At 38.3% G+C, this 22,238-nt stretch overlaps 1 protein-coding gene across 9 annotated transcripts in view; it reads right to left on the bottom strand.

Annotated features, from left to right (window-relative positions):
* PRDM5 (PR/SET domain 5) overlaps positions 1 to 22,238 on the bottom strand; it is a 200,146-nt gene that overhangs the window by 133,706 nt on the left and 44,202 nt on the right. For all 9 annotated transcript variants that reach the window (XM_035702131.2, XM_035702130.2, XM_049097195.1 and 6 more), the window contains one exon: positions 1,249 to 1,371. In XM_035702131.2, the coding sequence (XP_035558024.1) occupies positions 1,249 to 1,371 (123 nt within the window). The remainder of the gene's footprint in view (positions 1 to 1,248; positions 1,372 to 22,238) is intronic.

Here is a 22,238-nt window from a genome sequence, read left to right as displayed (position 1 = left end):
TTTTCTTTTCCTTCTCTCTCACTTCTGCCAACCATAGCTTTGCTTTTTCTTTTTGCAGCTTAGGTACCAGGAGCTGTGCTTTCACATGCAATCAACCAATTTCCCAATAAATTGCAATGTTTCTTTGTTCTGTTAACCATCTGATCAAGGAGTTTTAATTAGAGGACTCCTCTAAAAACTTTTTGCTTAACTTTTTCTCATCTTGGCTGAATTTCTGCTGAGGAATCACCTAAGTTCAACTCACAGTTTCTATCAGAGCCCAATGTAATGTGCAGTACTAGACTAGGATACAGGCATATGGAATTCAATAAAATACGATTCCTACTGAGGATGGTTAATTTTATGTATTAACTTGACTGGGCCACAGGATCACCAGATAGTTGTTCAAACATCATTCTGGGTGTTTCTGTGAGGGTGTTTTGGCATGAGATTAACTTTTAAATAGATGGACTTGACTAAAGCAAATTGTCCTCCAGTGTGGGTGAGCCTCATCCAATCAGTTGAAGACCTGAACAGAACAACAGGGGGATCCTCCTCCAAATAATAGGATTCTCCTGCTGGATGATCTTCAAACTAGAATATCTGCTCTTCCAGCCTAACAGTGTGTAAAGTGGGACACTGGTTCTTCTACGTCAGCCCGTAGTCTCTAGACTCAAAGTGGGACACTTGCTCTGCATATTCTGGACTTGGCCAGTCTCCATAACCACGTGAGCCAATTCCTTAGAATACATCTTTCGATAGATAGATATATAAATAGACAGAAAGGCAGATACATAGATCTTTTTGGTTCTATTTCTCTGGGAAACCCTGGCTAATACACTATCCTCAAGAAGCTCAAAATCTAGTCATGAGTATATACCCAAGTAAAATTTCTCCATCAAGCCTTTCCCAAATAATAACAAAGAATATTGTACTATGAGCCAAATAAACCATCAAATAAAGAAACTATCAATAAATGTTCACTGAATGAATCAAAAGTACTTGAAAACAAGATCTATCAAGGACAATATCAGACCATGTAATTCATTCCCTCAAGAATTCTCATAAAGAGAATGATCTGGTGTAAATTTACAACTAGATTTGACTCTTTTCTGCATATGCTGAATAGATGAGATTTCTCTGCTTTAGGAGTTAGTTACTGTTATTTGATACAGGTCATTGGGAATAAATTTAAAACAGGGAGTGCAGTTATAAATTATTTCATTCCTCTCACAGTACATAGTACAAATAAGAAGCAAATAAACTTACTTGGATGGCAGCCAAATTCTTCTGCTCCTGAGATGGTGCCTCATGAACAAAGCGAAGCCAGTTGGAGTGTCGTGGGTTGGTAGCATCCAAAACGTATAGAACTTCTCCCTTACTCCCACGAACCTGAAAAATAAAAAGCTCCTGAGTTTGTACATGAAGTTAGTATTAGTCATACTAAACCTATCAAGAGTAGGATATGATATTTTCTCATAAGGATACACATTTCTTATTGACAGGTGTTGAATAGATGCTGGATTAACATCCATTCTTCCCCTTAAACATACGTACAAATAGAACCTATTTTATTTGGCAGATGTCTAGATGACTCACAATCGCAAGCAACTCTCAGAAACATCCTGTGTTGATAGCTCTTTTCTGGTTAAAATTATTTGTTAGTAGGTATATTTTAATATACGTGTTGCAACTGCAATTACCCAGGGGACAACCATAATTGCAACCTGTCCCCTTTTTCCCACTGAAGAGGGTGATACTGCTTGGTTCCCAGTTGAGGGGGGTGGAGCTGGAGCAATCCTTTCAATTTCACTCTCCACCTGTTTCCTGAATCATTTCCATATGAGGAGAACTTGCTAATGAAACCAGTAGAATCTGACATCCACTGAGCCACATTTTCACATTTCTAACTAGTAGATAAATAAAATAGGTTCCATTTTGTCTTTTCATGGCCTGCTCATGGCTTGTTGAGGTCTGTGAGCCCTCTGTCTTTTGTTTCATGCCATAAGGCCTCCTGGTCAGAACCACTCAACATTCAGTTGGAGGAAGAGAGGTAACTGCCAAAGGAGTGGGTAGTCCATTGGACATTCTGGAATCCAAGTTGCTTCAAATCGAGCTTCTCCAAGGCCCCTGCACTGTAGGTTATCAGGCGGTGCTCAGTTTAATAATGCATATATCAATCTCCATCCAACTCACTATGTGTTTAAATTCCATTGGAATCCAGGGTAGAAGGAAAGGAGTGAGTGATTAGCACTTCAGATCTCTAATACCAAGTAACACAAATATAAGAATATAAATTCACCTTTGCAGACCTGGGGTGGGGATAAACAAATTCTAGATCTCCAAAACTTCATTTAATAAAATAAAGCACCGTCAGCCTAATAAGGTCTGAATTTTCCAATGATCCATTTGGACAATCATGCATTCACTGGACATAGTTCATTGAGTCCCTACCATGTGCCAGGTACAACTTAAGGCACTATGAATCTTTCAGTGAACAAGACAGCTGGAACTGGACATCGTTGCAGCACTTAAGAACAAACAAGCATAGGATATAACTTCAGGTAAAGGTAAGAGCTGTGAAGACAACTCAAGCAGAGTAGAAGGAGGCAGAGTGAGGGGAGCTGAGCAATCTCAGAAGAGATGATACAGCCTCTCTGACCTGAGAGGAGCTCTATAGAAGGCAGGCACCGGCCAGTGGCCAGTGAAGGGCTGGAGATAGAGTGCTCCTACCCAGAGAGAACAGCACATAGAAGGCAATTAGAAAGGCCCCGGGAGTGGCACAGAAGCAACCAAGAAAATGAGGGGCATGGACATCAAACAGACTGCACTGGTCCAGCCACATACTGATGTACAGACTAGGAAGCCATCTACAGAGGTCAAGTTACCTCCAAAAAACTGTTACATTGAAACATCTGCTACATGAGCTCCAAACACTGATATGTCAAGATTTTAGCATATATTGTCCAGAAAAAATACAGTTTGCCTGTTCTGTCTTCATACATTCACTGCCATGTTTCTCAAACAATTCCTGTTTTCTTAAACGCCAAAGGATCCTCAATAATCATTTTAAAATCTTGCTAACAAAATGCAAGACCTCACTGAGAAGCATAAATTTAATTTTTTATATTATAATTGCTAAAAGAAGAACTCAGGACTATAAACACCTACTATTTATATCTCATATGTTTAGGTGAGAAGCCATGGGAATTTGTAACTTCTCACTAGGAAAGCTCATACTGAGATCTCCTTTGGGAGGCACTTGAAAACTGTGCTATGTTGCTGCTTACCCCTCACTGCCCACTGGGTAACGTCAGAAGTGTCCAGAAACACTGCTGGGATAGATAGAAAAAACCCTCTATACCCCTCCTCAAAGAGGACATCAACTCACTTTTCTTTAAGGACAGTGAATAAATCATTAAATAAATCACGTTAGATAATTGGGTATAAAGTCTCCTTTCCCGGTTCCTCTGTAGCTACAGTAACAAAACTCTTTATCTTGACAAAGAGCTAAATTAAGCAGAACGAACAGCAATGCCATTAGATACTTGAAAGAAAAATTTTCTTAGAATCAGATTTTAAAATCTACAACTGTTCAGCAGAAGGGTGACTGAAGCAGTGGAAGGAACACCCTAAGGCAGGATCCCCAGTCTTTCAAGGGGAATGATGGAAGAGGAGCAGAGGCAAGGCTGGTGATAAATAAGCTACACATTAAAAGCCTGTGAAGACAATGGCCTTTGTAGTTTCCAAGACCTTGGGGTGAGCAGATCAAATGACAAGGTGTAGAGCATGCTCTCTCCCCTTCCACCCCTGCCCCAAGGTAACACCTAGACTCATTATAATGTATCTGCATAATGGGTACAACCCTCTATTCCCCCCCACCCCCCACCATGGAGAGGCTGCCAAACCTCAGAGGGTCAAACTCTCACTCCCAACCTGTGGGAGGAGTTTCCCAAATGACTGGAGGCAGCCTCCATTAAGAGACCACCTCACTGCAGATCACAGCTCCTCCGAGCCCAGAGAGGCCCAGTAATACCCAATCCCAGAACAACCTAGGGGCCAGTCCCACTTCTCAGAACCTGCCTGTTCTCCCACCTTGAGGTGTACTTTTTTTGCTTTAATGAACTGCTTTGCGTTTACTACATTCTTTCTGGCTATCTTTATTGGAGTGCAGATCCCCACATAAATCTTCTGGGGAATCCGAGGACTGAGACCTCCATTCACATAAACAGATGCTCTCATCCGTAACACCACTACTGTTGGAATCCACACAATCCAACTTATTTTATGTAGGGAAACACCAATGGCTCTGTCAGTGACATATCTCCGTTGGAGAGGATAGCACTACTTACAGAAACTACTTCTAAGTCATACATTTGTCGCCCAGTAGGAAGTACAATATATATCAGATGTGTCTGACATTTGGAATTCTTTCCTCAAACATGTGAAACATAACAAAGATTGCTCTGTGACTTATTAGAGTAAGCACACTCGACCAGGGGCATCGTTTGCTCTTTGTATATTTCAGCTTTTTCCCAGGCCCTTTGCCTCCAACTAGGTCTGATTATTCAGTATTAGTGACTTATTTTCGGTCCATTAGATGTATGGACTCTGGTTGTCTATAACCATCTCACACCACATCACAGCTTAGGGAGACAAGCACCACTTAATTTTATATTAAACTTCTGATGAAACCTGTCACTTTCAATACATCCAAATTTACATATCGATTCTCGATTACTTATATTCTCATAGCAACAAGGTCATAGACAGCAATGTATTATATAGTTGCTTACATATTCATAGCTGAGATACTTCTTTTGTCCATTAACAGAACCACTATTTATTTTATTCAAAACACCCTGAACCAAATGACTTCTGAGTTCCTCTCTGCAGGCTACCTGTTCCCTCCAACTCTGAAGTGCCTCGTTCCCCTTCCCAGTCTTCAACACTTCACTGAAGCTGTTAGATCATCTGCTCATGTGATGTGTATCTTCCCACCCTACCCACAGCATTCCCCTCATGAAATATCGAAAAGAGACATTCAAAGATAATCTAAGCCATCCTTACTCTCTCCAGACAAACCAAATAAAAACTCTCCAGACAGATGGCTACTATTAAAGTCTCCATTTATCTATTTTTAATGATACCAAACCCTGAGGTAATAAATTGAACATTTTTAAAGTCTAAGGAATAAGGAAGATATTCCTCTTAGTATCATGTTCCAGCATCTAACTAACCTTTGCAGCCAAAGTGTATTTTTTTTTTCCTGTCAAAACTGGTCTTCCAAATAGCATCGTCTTTTATTTGAATTTTCATGAAGATGAAGTGTATTGGTTACTGTCCTACTGAGGATCATCTTCCACATGCCTGGGGGCCTGTAATGAAGTGAATGTTCTCATCTTGCAGTAAAAAACATCTAGATCCCAAACCCTGTTTGATTTGCACAGACCTCCCAAGCTAGTTACACAAAAAAAGGTTAGCTAAGTTGGGGAAGGAAAAGAAAAGAAACCCTCATATAAAAATGAAAACATTCACACTTCCATACAGTTGTTTTTAGTTCTATGAATTTGCCACTTTACATTAAATGAAAATTGTCATTGTGTAGGGATTTCGCAGATTCGACTCTGTTAAATACTACTGACATCACTTCTGAAGTGTTCAAGAAGACATGCTACTATGGACCTGTCCCTTTCTTCAGACCAAAGATTAGTAGTACTAAATATAAGTCACAGTTGATCTTGTCTTCCCACCAGTAAAGAACAGAGGAAATCACAAAAAAAGATTCAGCTCAATAAGAGAAAATCCTAACTTGCAAATAAAAGGAAAAAAAATGGCTATACATAACCAATATAAATTTTCTTTCTTTAAATTTAAACATTTTCTGTGTTAAATTGGGTCAACTATAGACAGAAGAGCTTATTTATTATTTGGATAATTTTCACAGGAAAAAATTCTACAGTGTTACTTACTCTATTATTCTCCTTTAATTATTCCGAATGTTGGAGGAATTTTTTACTCCCTATATAAAAGGACATCAGCAAAGCTAATCAGTCATGTTTGTCTCTGGACATGGCAAAACGTAATCAAGAGAATTTTATTTAACATATGGCAAAATTTAATGGCAGTGAAGTACAGTCAGTTCCAAAAAATATAGCAATAATATCCTGAATGAGAAGTTGCAGTATGTTGTATGATTTATTTATTAAATAAAATATATTTTCCCTTCTGTCTTTCAATAAGGCTTTTTAAAGAAGCTAGTTTTAAGCACTAATATTTAAGGTATGGATATCTTTGGAGTATCTGATGGCATCATATTTTTATATTAAATTACAGGCATTTTTTCCTTTGATTGTTTTTAACTGAAGTTAGGCCAGATGCCCTGCCTTCAGTGTCTAATTAAACAGATTTCAGGATATCTTTAGAAGCACAAAAAAAAAAAAAAAAAAAAAAAAAGTCTGCTCACGTAATCAATTCTGACAGCACACCGTTGTCAGATTTAAACCAAAGAGAGACACATTTTCAGAAATCAGCAAAGATCATCACTAGGAAAGTAGTGATTTACATTTTCTCAGCAAAGGGCACAAGGCTTTTTCTATTGATTTTTCAAAGGATTCTGTTAAAAATTCTTGCCTGCTTTGGGCTTATACACACACACGTATACACATATCACTGAGGCCTATCTGTTTATATCTTCCCTCTCCATATTATCTAATAACCCCGACCCATGGACTCCCCTATCTCCAGACGGAAAAGCCGATAGAAAACACAGATTTTTACAGATCACAGACTCTTTAACTGAACAGCATTCAGAATATAATACACAGGAAGTTAAATAACTTAAAAGGGTTGATGTGAAAAATTAAGTCAGTTTTTCATTACAAGTCATTAGTGCCCTAAATATGTGTAGCTGAAAGAACATCAGAAAAGTATTCTGGAGAAAATGCAGGACTAGGAATCAAAAAGTGAGCTATTTCCCAGGCTCTGACTATATCACTTCGAGTGAGTCATTCCCTCTCACCGAGCTGAGCCAGAGTCCTGACTCCAAAATGGGGATGACAGACTCTGCCCCATGACCTCACAGAGACTGTTTGAGCATCGGATGGGGGAAGATGCAGGATGGTACTGTATACCAATGGATATCTGTAATCACAAAGTATTAGGAATCGGAGGCTCACTAGTGGCCAACAGAGGCCTTAACACAAACACTGCTTTTTCAATGGCAGAGCTGGAAACATACGTACCATTTTTCTGCAATGCTAACTTCTTGTAAGAAACAAACATGAACAGGATCGTAAACACCACGATCCAAATTCAAACACAGAGGCAAGTACGTGGCTCAGTGGTTAAGCGGTTGTCTTTGGCTCAGGTTGTGATCCTGGAGTCCTAGGATCGAGTCCCACATCAGGATCCCCGCAGGGAGCTTGCTTCTCCCTCTGCCTGTGTCTCTCTGCCTTTCTCTCTGTGTCTTTCATGAATAAATAAATAAAATCCTTTAAAAAAAATATAACATCTATTCAAATAGCCTCTACCTGAACACCCGAAGAAAGAGCAGATGCCACTTTAAGGTAGTAGCAAACCCAGATACCATTTCAGCTGAATCGACACTCTACTTTCTGCCAAACTGACACATGCTGCTCTATGACCAACTGTCATCAATTCCAGCTCTGCCCTTTTTAGTAGTTTTCAATTCTCTTACACATATAGATCTTCGAATTTCTGAAAGCAAGAGTCTCTCCTTGTCTTTGTTTTGTCTTCTATAAGACAAGTAATGCTTTCCTTCTCTGATGTGATTTATGCTCTTTCGCTACCCTGGTTGTCCTCTACGGATGCACACCGGTCTGTTAGAGCTATCTTAACATAGGACATAATCCGGCATAGAAAGGGCCATACGATCTGTGATCTGGGCATTATGTCTACTGAAGCGACTTAAAATCACAAAGGCTTTTTAGGCTCCACACCTTAGATTTAGCTGAAGTTGCCTTTTAATTAACTAACCTGTATATATCAAACACATTTTCGAGATAGGGTCAGATGCCAAGGCAAGTTTAACTGAGGAACTTGGTCAAGTTTATATAGCTAAGTAAATCCTATCTATACTTAGATAGGATTTCAACTGACCACTCCGAAGTTGAAACTTTTGATTCAGTGATGGTCTCAATTAATATTTTATCCACTAAAAGCTCAGTTAATGTGTCTTTTTTAAAAACTGCCATTACCCTTATTTCCTTTTAAAGTTCAAAAATATTTTATGAGTGTAATGAGAGGCTTAATGTAAAACTTTTAAAGGTGTTCCTTTGTTGAGCCTTGCCTTGCCTTTCAAAGTATTTTGAAAATTGAGCTATTTTTTTAAAAGATGGAATAACTGACATAAACTGAAAGATACAGTCAAAAGCGCACCATCTTTTCCACGTTAAATTTCTGAAACAGACTTCACAGTGTAGTCATTGCTCCTTTCTATAGTTTTACAAATATGTTCAGGTATTCAGATTTCAGTGGCATTTCTGGATAGACAAGTTTTTTATTGCACAAAGAATAAAGTAGGGGCACCATGGTGGCTCAGTCCATTGAGTGTCCAACTCTTAATTTTGGCTCAGTTCAGGATCTCAGGGTTGTAAGATCCAGCCCACGTCAGCTCCAGGCAAGGAGCCTGGTGGGATTCTCACCCTCTGCCCTCTGCACCCTGCCCATCCAACTCTATAAATAAATAAATAAACAAACAAACAAACAAACAAACAAATAAATACAATCTTTAAAAAAAAAGTAAAGTAAATTCATGACATTAGCTTATTATAACCATTGTTTTAGGGCTTTTCTGTAAAGAATATGCAAGGGTTACTGTGTGAATACTGTGGCATCTATTTCGACTACTTTGTGACTTATTTACTTTTTGATTTTTTTCAGTATCATAAGGCAGATGATTTCTCTATAAGCGTCATTTCATTAACAAATTAGAAAACCATATTAATAAAGTCAAAGTCTTCTGACAGTTTGATAACATCCATCAGATCAGAAACAATTCACAAAACTTTAAATCTAGTTAGTTTTATGAGATTATAGTGTTGCCCAATTGTTTAATATAGATTTGAAACTCACACAGACTAAAGCCATGAAGTCAGCTTCTGGAAAACATTCCCTATGGCATATTGAAAGGGTATACAAAATGTGCCAAATAATAATAGACAAATTCAAGTAGTAAAATTCTAATTATCAGACATTTCATGAAATCATTGGAAATGGTTGAAAACAGTGATAATCTCTAAGATCCAGAGATCACAGTGTTGGTGGTATTTTTAAAATAAGATGCATTGTATCTGAAAACTTCTAGACAAAGGTTATGGAAACACTAAATAACAAAGGGAAGAGTGCAGTCCACAGGGAGAAAAAGTTTTAAAAATCTACTTTCCCTTTGACGCTGATCTTCTAACCCAAGTTCCACTACTATAGTCATCATGTTTTCAGATTTTTTCTAAAGTGAATGGTTTTCCTATAGGCTATTAAAACTAAATCTACTCAATCCATTTAAATTAATTGTATTCTCTTTATTCATGTCTTTAAAACATATATAACTTAATTCAGACCAAATGAGTTATCTTCATGTAAGAATGAACCCAAGATAACAAATGTTTCCCAATTACTAATGTTTATCCTTTCCCCTTCTCATAATTGTGTGATGAAGAATTCTAAAAAGTGACAACATTTATCAGTAAATATTTATTAAACAACGTTTCCTGTACATTTTTTTATTGGCTATTTTAAAATGTGCTACAAAAAGCTACAAATGAAATTCTAGAAGACAGTTCCTTTCCTCAACATCGTCAGTATTAATGAGGAAACAGAAAACAAATATTTGTTTAACTCACAAAATCAATATACTGATTATTACAAAGTGTGCATATATATATACACACACATATAAAAACACACACGATATATATATATATAAACTTCATTTAAAAACATTTAGTATACACGGGTGTAAAGTAAAACACAGTGCCAAGTTCCAAGAATGGACCGACATGAAATGTCAATGTCAGAGTAGAGCAGAGTATGTTACAAAAAGCTTCCAATCAGGAAGATGTGCAAAAAGAATAAACTTAGCAGGCATGAGACTATCAGGCTTAGAAAGTCTGCCTTTAAGACTGGCCCTTGGCTGGTACATGGGAACTCAGGTTCTCAGAGTGTCCGTAGCCCACCCCAGTGGACAAGGGTGGTTCACTGTGGCTAGACATTGTAAACAATTTAGTTTATGCTCAACATCTGCTTTCCTTCTGTAAATCTGGGATTCTGCTACACATGAGGCAGAAAATACCTACAATTCCCCAATAAAAACTTTGGGTACTACATTTCTAATGGAGTTCCTTATACAGAAATACGCATGTATGTGGCTGCATTTTCATTACTGAGAGAAGAATGCCCTCTGGGAGGGAGAGAACATAAGGAAATCCACACATGGGTTTCTCGACTCTGTTCGTGCCTTTTCTATCTAAGATTTGGCTATATTATCCTTACTAGGTCACTGCAATAAAATCTTAACCATGAGTAAAACTATATGCTGAATCCCCTGAATGCTTCCAGTGAATCTCCAAATGTGGGGGTAGTCTTGGAAACCCCCAGCACACAAGATACTCGAGTTCAGCCCAGGTGCTGATCGTATGGGATACAAATTTATCAACAGAAGAGGCGGAAGGTCATTTCAAAATCTATAGTTTCACCGCACACATATTTAACTTACACAAATTAAACTACATCTGTGCAACCAAAAGAAGTAAGAACTGAGGAAAAATACCAAAGAAAGAAAACAAATTTAAATAGTAAAGACCATTCCTTTTCAAGGCCCACAATCTTAATTATATGAGACTCTTACCTTAAGAGATAGTTTCAGAACCTGAGCCCTGCCTAAAATGTGACTGTACTATAGAAAAAAGTTATACCAATGACTGGTTCTGATGTGAATCAATAGGCTCTGGAAAGAAGTAGTGGCTTTAAAAGTGAAAACAATGGGTAACTACAAAATAAGTACCTGGGTATAATCTTCTTTTGAAATCGATGTGAGGTACAGTCCAGTGAAAGTTAAAAATACTCCAAACCTATAAGCCTGAATGATTAGTCTCACTGATACTAACAGAAATTGAAAATCCAATGTCTACATGAAAGAAATAGTAAATAGTAAGAGATACACCTGGCATTCAACTTGGGAACTTTCACATAAAAAAAGGGGACCTAAAAAACAAATGTCCTTTCGGAATTGAAAAGTTAAGGAGAGAATGAAAGATGAATGGTAAGTGTTGATTTGGAAGTTTTGAACATTGGTACCTATTAGAGAAACAGAGTATAAAAGGAGAATATCTAACAGACTAACCCTCTAGAAGCTTTGAATCTAAAGCAGACAAAACCATACAGACAGGCATATTTCAGGTAATTACAGGAAGGAACATAAACACAAAATCTAAATGCTATATATGTTATATGCATCAAAGAGGAAAGTAGACAATTTTTCTCAAATCTTCCGTCCATACATCTAGTCTATTAGGTTGGTTGGCCAATGGTTTGCAACTCTCCATCTTCGAGTCATATAATGACACATGGGAAGATGGCAAAATATGACCCTCACATATAATTCATAGAAGGCCCTCAAACGTCACAGAACAGTCTCAGTAAGGGTAATTTGCAGCATACCACCTGAGTTAAGGAGTGTTCAGAAAAAAAGTCTTCAAGAAGCTGATCTCTACTTGCTCCTGAAACATTTAGGTCCCTCACTCAAAATTTCTAGCTAAAGGTCTTAGTTTCTATCATCCAAATATGAACAGAAGAACTGGCTCAAAAGAGGCCACACATCTATATTGTACTAAGATGCTTCTCTCTTACTATAGCTCATTTTTAGGCTGCCAAAAGTCTCATGCTGCCAGGAGGCAGATCACTGGAATTGGAATATCTCCCCCTTACAGACCAAGCTATGTCTGGCATCAGTAATTGCTCTGGCAACAAAAAGCCTGGAAAGGAATGCCATCCAAACCTTGGACACAAATATTTCAGTAGTGTGTATACTCTCTGATTAAAAAAAAAAAAAAAAAGCTGGGGCTTTTCCCTTGATCTGATTTTCTTGCAGTTGGTATTATATATCCAGGCCCAGGGAATCAATGGAACTAAGAACTCGCCCTGGAGGGGAGCCCTTGAAGGCCAGTCTTGCCCTGCCAGCTGGAACTCTTTGGTCCTCTACATGCCATCAGTCTCCTTCTTCTGGGAGGCATAACCAGAATGGTGGACTATACTCCCCAGGCATCAATTTAGACACCCCTCATCAAATGATCTCCTGGATTCCCATCTACTCTTAAACCCCAATCTCACTCAAACTAGATCTGCTTCTGGCTCAGACGCTCACATCTCCTGGCCAAAAGCATCCACCAGGACCACCACCTGATCCAGACTTCCCTAGTCTGCTCCACCCTCACCTTCACCAGAGCTTCCTAAACTTTTCGAATAGAATTTCTGTAATTGAGTATTTCTCCACATTGATGCAAAATCTGTCTTCAAATTCATTCTTCACACTGCCATCAGAGTTCTCTTTGTAATTCAACATCTCCTCATACCACTGCCTGTTAAAAAGCTGCCCATTGCCTGTCAAATGTCCAAACTCCTTAGCATGACATACAAGGCCTTCACATGCTAACTTGTCTCAGCTCAGGACACTCTACCCGCTTCCCAATGCACTGAGGTCTCAGTGTGAGCACCTAACAATTAATTTTTCTGATTGTAATGTAAATGCCTGACATTAAGATTTTATTGTCTCGGCTTCTATTTCAAAGACCTCCATCTTGAATGAAGACACTGACAGTCACATAGCTAGATAAAGAACCTGGCTGCCCTACTCCTAAAGTTCTCTTTTTAGAGAGCTCTGGTTGACATAGATAACTGACATTGTGATCACTTGTTATTCTCTTCCCATACTTCTACCCACCCACTCTTATGTTTTAAATTCACCAGTAAGAGTGAACCCACAAAACCCTAGGCATCCCACCCTCAATCAACTCCAATAAAGGCAGAACCCCAGGTCCACACTCTTGCTCTCTCTCTCTCTCTCTCTATCCGTGACCTCACTGTGTGGCCCTGGGCAGGCCATGTACACTCCAGGGCCCATAATTAATAAACATTTTTTTCAAAGTTTCTAATGGTTGTTGCTGAGGTTCATCTTGAAATCGTAAGAACCATAAGGACCAGTCCAGTCACATTATTTGCAGTCGGGGAAATGTCTCTGGGGACTAGCCAAAAAGTAGCATGGACTCAATTTTCCTCTTAAAAAATTTAAAAAAAAAAATTAAAAAAAAAAGTTTCTATATTTCTCATTTCATCAGTTCCCCAAATCTTAAACCTTCAATTATGGGGTAGCATGGACCCCAGGCATTCCTCTGGGATACCTAGTACTACTATCCACAGGGTGAGACTGACCCAAAATACAGGCACACACTCACACACACCTGGCCCAGGCCATCTAAAAGCACATATCCCCTGTCCGGAGCAGGGGAATGGCAATCACACTTCCATCTGAGAAATGCTCATGTGAGTCAGAGTCCATAATGATGAAAGTCTCCCATTTAGATCAGAATCAAGTTACTTTTACTGAACATATGCTTTGTATTTAGCCAAATTCATTCTATGAAAACCGAAACATAAAAGGATCCTGCTTTAAAGAAAAAATAATAGTAGTAATAACAGCTAGCAGTTATTGAGTGTTTATTATGTGCCAGACACTTTGCTAATAAGCACCTTTACACATAATATATAATATATTCCTCAAAACAACCCCATGTGGTGGATGCTACATATTAACCACATTTAACAGATAAGGAAACTGAGACATTCAGAATAACTTATCCAAGGTTTCACAGCTAGTTAAGAATTGACGCTAGGGTTCAAACCAAGACAGAGCCCACCACATTATACTAACTCAATATCCTTACAACCTTGGTCCCAAGTTGCCAACTGGTAAGCAGAATTCTAAGAGTGACTCCTCAACCCTTGAGAATGCTCTCCAGTTTGAGTGTAGCTAGAATCTGTGAGTACAGTGAGACACTGCTCCTATGATTATGTTGTATCACAAAAGGGAGGATATACCCTTAGGAAGCCTAACTAATCACACAAGCTGCTCAAAACCAGGGAAATTTCTCTGCCTGGTAAACAGAGAAGTGAGAGAACCAGGAAGCATGAGAAGGATTTGACAGGAAGATTTTCCATTCCTGAGATGATAGGGCTACAAGGTGGCCTGATAGAGGATCCTAAAAGATCTGGGAACTACACACTGCTTCTGACCAGCAGTCAGCTGGGACAGTAATAGGACAAACACCTCAGGCCTATACCTCAAGGAACAGAATTCAGCCAGCAATCAGAATGGGCTTGGAAGCAAACTGATCATTGAAACCTTCAGATGAGAACCCAGCCTTGCTTCACCTTGATATGGCCTTGTAAGACCCTTAATTAAGCAGAGAACTCATTCAAATGTCTTACCTGCCAAACAGATTAAAGAAAAGGGTACTGTCTTAAGCATTAAGTTTGTGGTGATTTGTTACAGGCAAAACAGAAAACTAATACCCGACTCCTAGTACAAAGATCTGTATTAGTTTTCTACTGCTGCACCACAATTACCACAAACAGATAGCTTAAAACAATACTCATTTCTTATCCAATAGTTCTATAGGTCAGAAGTCTAGATGGGTGGGCCTAGATTCTCTGCTTAGAGTTTATGGGAAGACTGTGTAGCAATCTGATCATTCAGGTTGTCGGCCAAATTCCAGCTCCTTGAAGCTGTCAGACCAAGGGAGATCCTCACTGTCTTGCTTCTTTTACTTTAGATGAGATGATAAATGGTGACTGACAATCTACATAATATTAGTTACATAAAAATAATGCAAATGCCTTTAAGCATAATATAAACATGTTTAATGTAAAGGATTCAGTCTTAAATGAAGGAAAGAAGAAAAACAATAGAGGAAGGTCCTACTACATATATATTATTTATAAATGTTAATGCTAACTCTTGGGTTACAGAGATAATCAGTTCCTCTTTAAAAATTAAAAAAAAAAAAAAAAAAAAAACCTTTCTACATTTCCCATTTCATCAGTTCCCCAAATCTTAAACCTTCAATTACGGGTTTGTTTTTTTTTATATTTATTATACAGCTCCAGTATACTTTCATTAATATAACAGATATATCAAACTTACATCAAGAATTTAACACATAAGGAAACCACTGACCATAAATATTTTTCTATTACTTTTCCACCTTGTAAAGGCACAATAAACCATTAAAAAATACAGATGTAGAACACAATAAAGAGAAGAAGTCGGGGGAAACTGATGCTCTAAAAGTACTACGTAATATTGGTTTGAGTTTATAAAAGTGTGCTTACAAATCTAGGGCTTTTCTTTGAGGGCATGTTTTTAAGTTTGCAACAAACTACCTTTAAAGATAAGTCACCTAAAATTACAAAGTGACAAAAACACCTTCTTTGTCCAGAAATATCTCACTTCACTGGCAGCTGTTAACACAAAAGTGAGAAAAACTTGTTCTATACATACACAAAAACTCTAACCATCAGCTCACTAGACCCATGACTTCACCTTCCAAATACGTTTCCTGGGTGAAACAGACAGTATCGGGATGTCGGAAGTAATGAACTCCTACAAGACAGAACCACTTATACACGTGGCTGTTATCATGTTCTAACTCCCAAACACACATAATGTTTTATGTTCAATAATAAAAGTCCTTTACTGACTCTAAAACCTACTGCTCTACTCATATATTATTAGCCTATTATACTTAACTTTAACGGTTTTCTCCTATGGAAATACCTACAGTTCTTGAGCTTTTACCTAAACAGAAAATTGGAAATGTTCCTATACAACATCACAATTCTTTAACCACATGTTTTGAAAAGATGATTTTTTTTTCATTTATTTTAGAAAGATACTATAATGCATACACTATTCACATAACATTTTCTACAGAGTTTGGAACACTATCCCATAATCAGACACATTTGTATTTCTGCACAAAATGTATGAATAGTCACTAAATAGGATAAAAATAAAAGGCTACAATACAACCTTCCAGAAAAAAACAAACAAACAAACAAACAACCTCACAGAGGTTCAAGTCAGGTTTTGCTGCTAAATAAGATACATACATAAATTTGAAAACCAAATTTTTCAGAGCTTTTTGGAGTTCAGATTTCAATAGAGGTAAAACTGAGTGATTAGACTACCCATTGAAGTCCTTTTTCTCCATGGAGCTGTGATAACTTTATTACAATGATGACAGGTGCTCTGGCAACGGTACCAAAAGAAAACATAATACCATGGAATTAAAGAAAAACATGCTAACTTATGTGGGAACAGAGATCCTTAACATGCTAAATCTGTAAACAGTTGCATAGAATGTAGGTACTCTTAAAAAACTCTGCTCAGCACTGTAACTCTCAAGAAAACAGATTTTTCTTTGTGGAAAACCTACTCCCATACTCCCTTTAACCTGAAAGTGATGCCCACAGATAAAAAACAGGACACAATACCAAGATCTACAGTTTTTACTGTACATAAGAATATATTCCTCTCCCGGTCACCTACAATCTACTTATTAATACACAACTGGAGACAACTTGTAAATTCTGGCAATATGTCAACAAAGCCCTTTTGGGTTTTGAAATATCTATGAGATTTGTACAAAGCCATCTTAAACGTGGACAAAAGAATATATATGCTTTCAATGAACCTCTAGGGCCTAACAGAAGGGAAAGATTTTGGAAAAACATGATCCGTTAATCAAAAGTTAAAAAGTAACATATATGCATGTCAAAATGTTAATTATCTAAACTGTACTAAAACTTCTTCAAAGAACAATGTACTTTCAGAATAGTCATTTATCATACAGTAAAGAAATTATAGATCAAATCATTAGATGGAATTTACACAAGTCCATGAACATTAATCACATTTATGTAAAAAGAAAACATGGAATTCCTCAGGTACAATTTGATTTGTAAAAAATACCACATCTAACTAACGGAAAAATTCATTAAATCTACTTTTTTATAGTAAACCTAAATCAGAGCTACAATTAATTAAAACAGACCAAAAACTGAGTACCCACACAACAACTTATATACTCAGATACAAATACATCAAGCTGCTCATAGAGACTTCTAGCCTGTCTGTTGTTCTCATGTTTAATTTACCACATAATAACAGCAAAAGGTCTTGGCAAACATAAAAATGTAAACTACTCTAAATACAAACAGAGCCTGCGTCGCTATAATATTAAAGAATCAACAGATGGTTGGCATCAGGAGACTGGCATAAATACAAAAAAAACTAGAAAGACAAGTAAATAAAAAGACAAATGTGTAGAAACTGAACAAGGTATGTTTGAACCTCATTTGGGATATTGGGGAAAAAAAACCCTCACGTCAACACACAAGTGATCTGGAATTTCTGTTAGGGTCCACATACATCTGAGGTCTTGGAAATACTCAGGCTTGGTTACCAGATGCATGAATTACAGAATAGAAAAGGCCTGCCAAGTTCTGCATGAGAACACGGTGTAAGGGGACTGCATAGTCTTGAAAGAGGAGTTGGAGAGGGAAGAAGAAGTGGAGAGGATGAAGGGGAAGAGGAGCAAAGGGGAGGAAAGCGAAGGAAAAGGAAGGGAGAGGTTCAACTTGCACATTTCAATCAGATTAAGGTTTCTAGAACGACATACTGTTATGACCTAAACTGAAAAAAAAAAAAAAACACAAATATTCAACTCTTCTATTATTCTAAAAGTCATAAGCAACTACAACGTGTCAAGCACTATAGTAGGCACTAGTACACAGATCAGTAACATGTGGTCCCCATCAACGTGCTCACAGTCCAGCATGTGGGGACAGATACTCAAGAATAGTAGTCTGCCTCGGGAATTCAGAGAGCAGTGAGGAGATGCCCCTACATCAGTCTGGCAGGAATAAGGGACAGGAGTGGGGATAAAGGAGGGCACAGTCCAATTAAACTAGCAAAAGCAAAGGCACACATGTGGGGTAAAAGCATTGTAAAATTATAATAAAAGAGTTAAATGTGAAGCAGGAAATACTGAAGACAAGTGTAGAGAGGTTAGCAGTGGGTCAGGTCTTGGGCTCTGTTAGGGCACTTGGCGGCACTTTGGAAAAAGACTATAGCTCACCATCACCCCAGAGTGGACACTCAGTAGTCCAGACTCTTTCTAATGGAAAAAATTTATTAGCTCAGAGTTCTAGGCAAAAATGGACACTACTGGATTTCAGGCCCTTTGTGGACAGAGCTGTTTTTTCTAGCTTCTCAGAGTCTCTTGCTCATAGAAGAAGGCACAAATGGTTTCTGCATAGCTCCATCTTGCCAGGTTTCCACCTAGCAGAGGATTATCCTGCACAGTACGCCTCCGAACCCCTCCTAACCCAAGCTCAAACACTTCCCTGAAAGGGGAACTCTACCCCTTTGACAGTCAGAAAAGTCTTTCTCAGGTTCATTAGAAACATGCTGCACTCCAGTCCCACATGTGTTGTGTTGTTTTGTTTTTTCGCTCTGTTCTCAAACAGGAAAGCTAAACCTCTACCATCTTCCTCATGACAACATTTTAAGTCCTATGAAGACAAGTCTGATTCTGGTCGTCTTCAGGTTAAGAGCTCCAGTTCTCTCAACTGACTGACGGACAGATCAGTTTCCAAACCCCTTCTGTGTACAGCTGCTCTCTGTGGAATGTCCGTTGTTTACCAATCTCCAGACCCATAGCTAACATCCAGAACATGACATGACTCTCCTGATAGGGTCTGACCAGTGCACAGTACAATAGCACTATCTCTCCCATGATCTCAACACTCCACTTCTTTTATTGCAGTCTGGGTTTTTGATCTAGCTGCCAAGTAATACGGCGAACCACAATTTCCATATAAATCAAGTAAACCCTTAAGCCACTTGCATATGAGTCAATATCCAGTCTGATATTACCCACCTCAGACTTCAAAAATTGACTTTACATTTCACCATACTTCATCACATAAGCATTTGGTCCATCACTCTAGCTACCAACAGGTTTTGAATATTGATCATAAATCTTAAAATATTATCTATTCCTCATAACCATTAGAATGGCTTTTATTTTAAAAATACTAACAAGTTTTGGCAAGGATGTAGAAAAACTGGAACCTTTGTTCGCCACTGGTGGGAATGTAAAATGATGCAAGCAACCACTGTGGAAAATACTAGGGAGGTTCCTTAAAAAAATCAATCAATCCAGCTGTGTGATCCAGTAAACTCACTTCTACGTATACACCCCAAAGAGTAGAAAGCAGGATCTCAAGAAAAGGTTTGCACAACCATGTTCATAACAGCACTGTTCACAATAACCAAGAAGTGGAAGCAACCCAAATGTCCATCAACAGATGAATGGATAAAGAAAACATGCTGTATACATACAATAAAATAAAATTCAGCTTTAAGAAGTTAGGAAATCCTGTCACATACTACCACATGGATGAATCTTGAAAACATTATGCAAACTGAAAGAAGTCAGCTACAAAAAGACAAACACTGTATGAATCCACTTACATGAGGTATCTAAAGTAGCCAAATTCATAGAAACAGAAAGTAGAATGGTAGTTACCAGGCACTGGGGAGAGGAGGACATGGGGAGCTGTTTAATGGGTACAGAGTTTCAGATTTGCAAGCCTCTTCTGGGCTTACATAACCATTAAAAACCACACCTGACCTAACTCAAGCTCTATTATACCCCATTGGTTTCTGATGTTTGCAACTTTTCTAACTCAAGCAATGTGTCTGGTATTTCATTCCAAAACTCTGTAGTTGAAGAACCTGATAATTTCCAAAATCTACCTTTTCCTCACTGGAGACTTCACTTGCCCTATTTTCCATGATTTTTTGAAAAATAATAAACAGTTTCTACAAGAACAGCTTTTCTTTTAGCGCCAAGTATATTATTTTTTCTGGGACTGCAGACAGAATCTAATTTAAGTAGGTGCTTTCTTATTAGCTCCTCACACATCTTGGGCTATTACCCACACTTTATAAAATGTTTATCCAGATTTGGAGCTACTTTCATTGATAAATATTTTCCCAATTGACCAAACAACCAAAATCAGGAACTCAAAAATCCAACAGTAAAAAATTCTAATATTGAATCAGAAGATTGATATATGAAGTCCATACTAATGACCTTAATCCCAGATCAACAAAACTTGGAAAGGGGGAATTGGAAGCAGGGGTACTAAAATGTCATCTTTTCTTTGTCTTTACTTACTAGATGAAAAAGAGATAAATAAATATGTAGAATTTAAAATGCTTCCATGCGATCCCTGGGTGGCGCAGCGGTTTGGCGCCTGCCTTTGGCCCAGGGCGCGATCCTGGGGACCCGGGATCGAATCTCACGTCGGGCTCCCGGTGCATGGAGCCTGCTTCTCCCTCTGCCTGTGTCTCTGCCTCTCTCTCTCTCTCTCTGTATGACTATCATAAATAAATTAAAAAATATATTAAAAAAAATGCTTCCAAATCTCAAGAGAAGATTTTAAAAAATGAAACATTTGACTTAACTCCATTTGACTGGTTTCACTTTGGCCCCACGTTCCTAAGAATAAAGGATATTTCAAAATGAAAATAATAGCCAATTTATATCATAGCCAATATACTTAATGGTGAAACACATAAACATTGACACTAAAATCAGGAATAAGACAAGATTTCTTATTACACCATTATTATTTAACACTGTTCTTAAAATTTATTTTTTCTTGCCTAGTACTGAAGCATTGTAGTACACCTGAGAAAGCTACTCCTGGTTGTAGGTTTCTAAGTCTTTCTGAAGCACATGAGCCTCTGGCCCTGACAGAAAGTACACATACTGCCTAGGGCCTGAGAGGAGAGCCACTGCTCATGAGGCAATGGCAGCACCTTGTAAGGAAGAAGTAGGAGAGGGCTCCTGCTCTAAGTGTGGACAGTGGAACAGGCAGCATAATCACCTGCTTGGCTCCCAGGCAGCAAGTCATACCACTGGGCTGTGGAAGGCTCTCCTCTCTAGCAGGCAGTGCATGGACAGTGTTCTCTATCTATGGTGATATAAAGAGGGTCTGGCCCGGCCCTCCCTGATGACTGGGATAAGTGAAGTGGGCTGCTTGGCCAAATCTGGTAACCAAAGGCATGTGGCCAACTTTCTGCATCCACCTGTTAACCTACCCAGGGCTCTGGCTCAGGACATCCTGGAAGTCAAAGCCTATACCACACAAACACAGAAAATGATCAAAACAAAAATAGGGAAGAGCTTTCAATTTGCATGCCAATTCCAACCGATCCATGGTGGCTGCTTGGAGCACTGTGCTAAAAATGATTCTGAGATGGGACCCCTGGGTGTTGAGCATCTGCCTTTGGCTCAGGGTATAATTCCAGGAGTTCCGGGATCGAGTCCCACATTGGGCTCCCTGTAAGGAGCCTGCTTCTCCCTCTGCCTATGTCTCTGCCTTCTGTGTCCTTCATGAATAAATAAATAAAATCTATTAAAAAATTAAAATAAATCTTTATAAATAAATAAATAAATAAATAAATAAATAAATAAGATTCTGAGATAAAGCAGCCACACTGTCTTTACCAGGTATAGAACTAAAAATATAAGCCACTGTCAGCCAGTGATGATACTTCAAATATCTCAAAGGGTAACCCTGAAACCACAGCTTTACTTGCGCCCAAGAAGCAAAGCAACTAAGAAGGCTGAAGATGGTTTCTGGTGGCTAAGTCAAGTTGGAATGGGACTCAAGTGTCCATGAGAAAACTGGCCATATAGAAAAACTGAGCCGAAGTTAAACATCAAAGGAAATACTGGGAAATGATTAATCTAAGGGCAAGAGGAAAGTGTGATGTGGACAGAGCAATGAGGTTAGTGACAGATTCAGTAAAAAGTAGTAGACAAGGAGCAAAGTACAAATGGGTGTTTTGGTAGTTACTCCTTAAATAAGAAAATGCTTCCAGATATTTCTTTTTGCAGGGACTAGCTGTTCAAAGGGTAGTAGGTACCATGTTGGACTGGACAAGTAATTTAAGTAGTTATTTCTAAAACACCTTCATAAAGCTACAAAACCATCAGTATTTCAAGTATATACAGTTTGTTCAGCTATGATGTTTGCTTTGAAAATGTCAGTTGGGTTCCAACGTGACTAGCGAAAAATTTCAGCATAACACAAATTTTGTA

Source organism: Canis lupus, chromosome 19, assembly GCF_003254725.2.
Source record: "Canis lupus dingo isolate Sandy chromosome 19, ASM325472v2, whole genome shotgun sequence".
NCBI lineage: Eukaryota > Metazoa > Chordata > Mammalia > Carnivora > Canidae > Canis > Canis lupus.
The sequence above is the reverse complement of the archived record's forward strand: the minus strand, read 5'-3'. Positions and strand labels throughout refer to the sequence as shown.